At 38.6% G+C, this 7,756-nt stretch overlaps 1 protein-coding gene across 1 annotated transcript; it reads left to right on the top strand.

Moving 5' to 3' along the window:
- The first annotated feature begins 3,470 nt into the window (after positions 1 to 3,470).
- Positions 3,471 to 4,436, top strand: LOC130930201 (olfactory receptor 49-like). The gene has a single exon (XM_057857986.1). The coding sequence runs from the start codon at positions 3,504 to 3,506 to the stop codon at positions 4,434 to 4,436; it is 933 nt and encodes a 310-aa protein (XP_057713969.1). The 5' UTR covers positions 3,471 to 3,503.
- The last annotated feature ends 3,320 nt before the right edge of the window (positions 4,437 to 7,756 follow it).

Raw genomic sequence — 7,756 nt, 5'->3', positions numbered from 1 at the left:
GCAGTATTTATTAAGGATGTAGTTTGGGTTTTTGGGCTGTGGAACGAATTATTGGAATTATAATGTATTCTTATGGGAAAATCCTGCTCGACATACGACCATTTGACTTACAAACAAGCTTCTGGAACGAATTAACTTCGTATGTAGAGGTACCACTGTATTACACATGTAACGCCATAGCAGAAGCTATGAGGGGAAACGTTTTCATTTGCCTAGATCAGGGGTGTCCAAACTTTTTGCAAAGGGGGCCAGATTTGGTGCGGTAAAAATGTGGGGGGCCGACCTTGGCTGACGTCCTTTACGTAGAACAATATATTTAAGCAACTTTTAGCAAGCCATTCAGTGTGTTACATTTGCTTTATTATTTTTTTTAAATTGAATAATTTTAACAATCTTACTCCTAGCCTTTTTGGCGTTCTCTTTCGACTCTCGGCCTCTTGCGAAATACGGCTGCTGTGAAATTAAACTAGCTTCAAGTTGCTTCAATTTCTCGCTGCGAATCTTCCCTGTAATCTCGCCGTACATGTCAGCCTGTCTTGTTTGGTAATATCGGCTAACATTGAAATCTTTAAAAACAGCGACTTTCTCTTTGCAAATGAGGCAGACACAGTCCAATTTCCACCTATCCTTGAAGCGTCGGCCGTCACAGTCAACTTTCTTTTTTTTTTGTTGATTGTCGCCATTTTAGAAAATGGAAGTACCGTATTGGCCCGAATATAAGACGGTGTTTTTTGCATTAAAGAATGAAAACCTGGGGGACGTCTTATAACTGCGGCCTAAAAAAAAAAAAAAACTGCGGCCTAGACATATACCCATTCACGACGCTGGATGGCGCCAGTCATCAATGAATCGAATGCTGAACGCGACTCCGGCTTATTTATATTTCAAAAACCAGAAGCCATTCATTTATGAATTTGATTGCACTTTAGTTTACATATTTAAATGTTAAATGTTTAAATGTTCAGATATTAAGTTTTGAATGCGAAATTAAATGCCTTTTCTCTCAAATATATTGTTATAATCATTTGTTTCAGATGTATTGTAATTATTTTCTGTATAAAAATTAATTTGGTGTTCAAAAAGTCTTTTTTCAAACTTGAGTCTTGAAAAAGAGGGGGTCGTTTTATAATCGGGGTCGTCTTATATTCGGGCCAATACGGTAATAGGTCACACGGGTAATGTTGCGTAGCCCTTCAATACCTGCAACATGAAGCAATTATCAGAGAATCCCAAAATTTGAAAAATAACGTCCTAATGAAACCATTTTTTAAAAAAATTTGTAAAACGAAAAGTCAAAATGAATATGTGTAATAAGCGCTGTAATATCTATAACTCATGCTAAATCATTTTTTTTTTTCTCATAGAACCTGCAAATGCATGTGTTGACTTGCATCAATTGTTTATTTATTTTTTTTCAAAAAGAAATGTCAAAATTCTAAATTAGTCTCAAAATCATGAAATTTTAGGTGTATCAAATGTGGCATTTGGAACAAAGGGTTAAAGTGCTGCTGCCTTTTAGTGGGTAAATGAGGAGCAGCATTTTGTGTGTAAACTACTTCATATGCTGGTTTCAGTACCATACCTGTTAAGTTGTAGAAATTGCAAATAGGGAGATTTCTGTTTGCCAACCCCGATGACGCGCGAGCGACAATCGCTAAGACAAAATGCAACCATTTTTTTTCAAGTTCATTTTGGTCACAACACTTGTGTAAAAATTAACTACACTGTCAAAGAACCTCTTTTTGGTGGCATCAGAGATAGTCTTCAACTTGCTCCATGTATTGTCTGGCATCATGTGATACTGCTATGATGCCTGTGTCATGCCAGTTCTCCTTGTTCCTGTAATCAACGTCTAGGATATCCTCAGCTTTCCTGATCACATCCATTTGCACAAATTTGGACATCAGCTTCCTCAGCAGCCTCTTCATCTCATCAACCATCACTCCAATTAGGGTTTCGTCAGACTAAATCAGCAAGATTAAAAACATTTAATTACATCATTTAGAAAATTAATCATATTTGTTTTTAAAAGTATCTTTGTCATGGCAGTTTTTTAATTGAATTGTAACCTAGAATTGAAACTTTATATTTTTTGTTTCAGCACAGTAATAATGATATAATGTAATAAAGTGTATAGTATACACTTTAGCTTTAGCATAATAGCGAATCTAAATGATTAAACTTCAAGTAAGTAACGATATGCTTTCTCACTTAAATTCATATATTGTGGGGGTAGGACCGCAGTGGTTTAATATTCCATGATGTTTGATCCACGAAAACACAGAGTAAAGCAGCGACTTCTTCCTCGTCATCGTTCTCCCATCATTAGCTCTAATGCTATTAGCATTAGGCAAGTTAGCTATCGCTGGCAGGTAAGACTTACGGCAATTACGTTGACGAACGTCGTTTTTCCCGAATACTGGAGGCCGACCAGGGTCAGCTCCATCTCTACCTTCCAAAATAAAGACTTGAACCAGTCTAAAAGCCGGTTTATTAGTGCCAGCATCTTGGGAAGTCGGTGGTGCTTCGCCTGTTCCCTCCCTGTCAGATGTATGGGTTGGGCTTTTCCAGCTCTGAAGGGGAGGGAGGGGAAGTCGGAGACGGCCAGGCTATTCGTTGTTGGTCACTTTCCGAATCGGGCCGAATGGTATCGTTACAAAACGGTGACAAACAAAAACGTAAAAAAATTTTTTTTAAAATTGACATTTTTGGAAAATCGGGAGATTTGGCTTTCTAATTGTGAGGCGTGAGCATTGGGGTCAAAATCGGGAGTCTTCCGACCAAATCGTGAAACTTAACAGGTCTGCAGTACTGATGACCAATTTATTAAGTCTGTGTGCGGGCCAGACGTTATTGATTATATGACAGAGGCTGGGGGCCGGATGAAATTTGACCACGGGCCGCATTTGGCCCCCGGGCCGGACTTTGGACATGTCTGGCCTAGATGCTTAAATTATTAAGTGGAATTTTATTTTTCTTAAAAAACACATTTTATTTCTTCTGTGTTTCTGTGCAGTATTAATATTGTTGTCCTTTAATTAAAAGAGGCACGGTCTATTGTTTTTAGTTGTGATTTCCTAAAAAGTATTTTTGAGTTTAAGAGTAAACATTTATTGCGTTTAAATGGGTGTACATGATTTATTAATATATACTGTATTCTCACAGTGTTATTCTATTTTTTTTTTAAATGGGGGGGGGGGGGGGGGTGCAATAATATCGCAATAATTTATGAAATAAATTATCGCACACTAAAATTTGTTATCGCGACAGGCCTACTGGCAAGGCCTCGGCGCAATAGCCAAAGTTAGACGAAAGGCCAACATCTCCTGACTCTTTGGGGTGTAAACATGCAGCGATTGGTCTGCGTGATTCCCAAAGGTAAATCCGTTTCGTTGCAAAAGGCTTTATCTAGCCGCCACCGCCAACACTCATTGGGAGGGGCGGACGCTTGCCTCCCTTGAACATTTGTGTCATGGGTTAATTTGTTTGTGGTCGAGTTCTTAATGATGGAAAATGTCTCCGTCATCACAATGATTACTCTCTCTGGTTTGAATTTTCCGTTTGTGCAAAGAATAATCATTTTTGTGCTTGTACTGCTGTGCTATCTGGTCATACTGTTCAACAATTTAATTATTATCATTTTAATCATTACAGACCGAAAGCTTCATAAACCCATGTATATTTTCCTATGTAATTTATGCGTGAACGCCCTGTACGGTTCGGTGGCCTTCTACCCCAAATTATTAGCGGATCTTTTGTCGTCTCATGTCATTTCGGTGGTCGGCTGCATGCTGCAGGGTTTCGTCATACATACGTCAAACGCTGCCGATTTTTCCATCTTGGCGCTGATCGCTTACGACAGGTATGTTGCTTTGTGTCGACCTTTGATTTATGAGTCTTTCATGACGAAGCAGAAAGTGTCCCTCTTTATCTTTGTCTCTTGGTTGCTGCCTACCTTTTGTATGGTTATGAACAGCATGTCACTCATGAGTAAAAAGCTATGCGGCTCTCACATCAACAGGCTCTACTGCGTTAACCTTATGGTCTCTAAACTGACGTGCACTCCAGCCAAAGCCTACAGCATCATCGCAGTGGTCAACATTAGTTTCTTTTTTGGCATTTTTTTGTTAATTATTTATTCTTACGTGCACCTGATCAAAATGTGTATTCCTTCCCCACAGATGTGGAAGAAATTCAGGCAAACGTGCACGCCGCATTTTATCTGCTTGCTTATTTATACCATCACCGAGCTGGTGGATTTGTTGTACATGAGACTGGGTTCGGCCGGCTTGTCTGTACATCTTCACCACTTAATGACTATGGAGTTTCTAATCATTCCTCCCATTATGAATCCGCTCGTCTACGGGCTGCAGCTGACACACATACGGAACAAGATATTTAGTTTTTTTCATAACAAAAAGAAGCTACATTTTTAAATGGGGAAATGTGACGATTAGGAAAAAGGTTTTTGTCACTTTTTAATTGCTGGTCAATGGAGGACATTTTAATCTCATACTGAAATATGTGTGTGCATATTAATGCATGTAAATAATATGGCAGAGATTTATTTAGGTAGTTCTAATAAACAGAAAAACTTATTATGCAGTACTTTTTGAAATTCCTAGTATTTGCATTCATTTTGATTTTTTAAGTTTAAATGGTGGATTTATGGTTTTGTTGACTAAACTTTTTTTTAAACACACACATGGTTATAATGTATGAAATGAATATTTTGTTTTGTTTTACAAAGTAAATGAGCTGCTGAAACATTTTCCATGATTTTGTCTTTTATTATGCCAATTGGATAGAAGAAAGGCTATCCTTTGTTAAATTGAAAAAAATTAGATCGACACTCTGGGCCATTTTTGTCATATGTCAGAAGTACAGATTCTCATCTTTCTGTGGATTAATAAAAACATTTTTTTCAATAAATGGCCTCTTTTTTTAAGGGGGGGAAGTTTTCTTTTTATATGGTAATGTCAGTTTCTCACTGTTTTCCCCACCCTTGTTTAACCCTGGTATTGTGTTGGGGTCAGAATTAACCAGTTTTCAAATTTTGTATGCAAAAATCAACGGTAGTTTTGAAATACCCAAACTTGAAAACCGGTCAATCTTGACCCAAAAACAATATACTGCAAAGGTTTAGTATTTTCAGACCAAGTTAATTACCTTGGTCTTTCTGAAAGAAAGAACAAGGTATTGTTATTGTGCAACTTTATTGTACTTATTATATTTTTATTCATCTTATTCTCCGCGTTTTTTTGAGCCAACGCACAGCCCAAACCGTAGCACCGATCGGCACAGTTCAAGTATCGGCACGACCGGAATTTTCGCGTGACGATGGGAATTTTTCAAACCGCCACGAAAAATTTTCCGTTCGCCCGTAAACGGCAATTTTCCGAAAAATAAAAAAAGTTTCAAAATGTATCTAGTCCTACAATTTTTGACCAAATCACATAATTTGGGCATCAAAAATTCCGGGACGGTGAGGGGCATAAAAGTTGTATACAGAATTTGGCAAAAATTTACGGTTCCCCGGAAATTTGCCAAAAACTTTCCTATTCATTTTGAATGGAAAAAAAACGCGCGCTTCACAGCCCGAACCGTTAGACCGATCGGCACCGTTCAAGTATCGGCACGACCGGAATTTTCGCGTGACACAGGAAACTTTACAAATGGCCCCGAAAATTTTTCCGTTCGTCCGTAAACGGCAATTTTCCGTGAAAAAAAAAAAAGTTTCAAAATGTATCTAGTCCTACAATTTTTGACCAAATCACATAATTTGGGCATCAAAAATTCCGGGACGGTGAGGGGCATAAAAGTTGTATACAGAATTTGGAAAAAAATTACGCTTCCTCGGAAATTTGCCAAAAACTATCCCATTCATTTCGAATGGGAAAAGTCCCATTCACTTCCAGTGGGATTTCCAATGGAATTTACATTGCATTGATGCCATTGACGGCCATGCATGTCGAATCTACTGATGCCAATGTACTTGGATTCAATTGATTATATGGATGTCGATGCCATTGACTGCCATGGACGTCCAAAATTTTTCCCATTCATTTTCAATGGGGAAAAAACAAAATTACCCCAAATCAACAGAAAATGACCAGATATCAATAGGACGTGTCCCCCAAACTTCCCCAATTCCATTGACGCTTATGAAGGGTGCCGCCATTGACTTACATGGACGTCCAAAATTTTTCCCATTCATTTTCAATGGGGAAAAAACTAAATTTCTCCAAATCAACAGAAAATGACCAGATATCAATAGGACGTATATCCCAAACGTCCCCAATTCCATTGACGCTTATGGGGGGTGCTGCCATTGACGTCCATGGACGTCCAAAATTTTACCCATTCATTTTCAATGGGAATTTTTTTTTTTTCCCCAAATCAACAGAAAATGACTACATATCAATAGGACCTGTCCCCCAAATGTCCCCGATTGCATTGCTGCTTTTGGAGGGTGATGCCATTGACGTCCAGGGACGTCCAAACTTCCCATTCATTTCCAATGGCATTTCTTCATGTTTGTTCATTCTTTTGATGCCAATGTACTTGGATTCCATTGACGCTTATGTAAGTTGATACCATTGACGTCCATGGACGTCCAAAATTTTTCCCATTCATTTTCAATGGGAATTTTTTTTTTTTCCCCAAATCAACAGAAAATGACTAGATATCATTAGGACGTGTCCCCCAAATGTCCCCGATTGCATTGCCGCTTATGGGGGGTGATGCCATTGACGTCCATGGACGTCCAAACTTCCCATTCATTTCCAATGGCATTTCTTCATGTTTGTTCATTCTATTGATGCCAATGTACTTGGATTCCATTGACGCTTATGTAAGTTGATACCATTGACGTCCATGGACGTCCAAAAATTTTCCCATTCATTTTCAATGGGATTTCTTTTTTTTTCCCAAAATCAACAGAAAATGACTAGATATCATTACGACGTGTCCCCCAAACTTCCCCGATTCCATTAACAATTATGAAAGGTGCCGCCATTGACGTCCATGGACGTCCAATTCTCCCATTCATTTCTAACGGCTTTTACTTTGTTTTTTGCCAATGACTGGCATTATGATCCATTCTATTGATAGACCTGAGTGGGGCTAAGATCTGTATCTCCACAGAGGAAAGACCAAGGTGTGTAATTTCTCCCGAAATTGCAGTTTCTAGTTATTATTATTATTTATTATATCATCATCTTATTCTCCGCGTTTTTTCGGCGCGCCGCGCAGCCCAAACCATAGCACCGATCGGCACCGTTCAAGTATTGACACGACCGGATTTTTTGCGCGACGATGGGAATTTTTCAAAATCCCCCGAAAAAGTTTCCGTTCGCCCGTAAACGGCAATTTTCCGGAAAAAAAAAAAAGTTTTAAAATGTATCTAGTCCTACAGTTTTTGACCAAATCACATAATTTGGGCATCAAAAATTCCGGGACGTTGAGGGGCATAAAAGTTGTATACAGAATTTGGCAAAAAATTACGGTTCCCCGGAAATTGGCCAAAAACTCTCCCATTCATTTGTAATGGGAAAAGTTCCCATTCACTTCCAATGGGATTTCCTATGGACTTTACATTGCATTGATGCCATTGACGGCCATGCATGTCGAATTTACTGATGCCAATGTACTTGGATTCTATTGACTATATGGATGTCGATGCCATTGACGGCCATGGACGTCCAAAATTTTTCCCATTCATTTTCTATGGGGAAAAAACAAAATGTCCCCAAAT

Source organism: Corythoichthys intestinalis, chromosome 14 (assembly GCF_030265065.1).
Source record: "Corythoichthys intestinalis isolate RoL2023-P3 chromosome 14, ASM3026506v1, whole genome shotgun sequence".
NCBI lineage: Eukaryota > Metazoa > Chordata > Actinopteri > Syngnathiformes > Syngnathidae > Corythoichthys > Corythoichthys intestinalis.
Note: the sequence above shows the minus strand (reverse complement) of the source record. Positions and strands in the feature narration are given on the sequence as shown.

What these genes read in the sequence shown, in the direction of transcription:
- LOC130930201 (XM_057857986.1), top strand. Translation starts at nt 3,504, where the DNA reads ATGATGGAAAATGTCTCCGTCATCACAATGATTACTCTCTCTGGTTTG.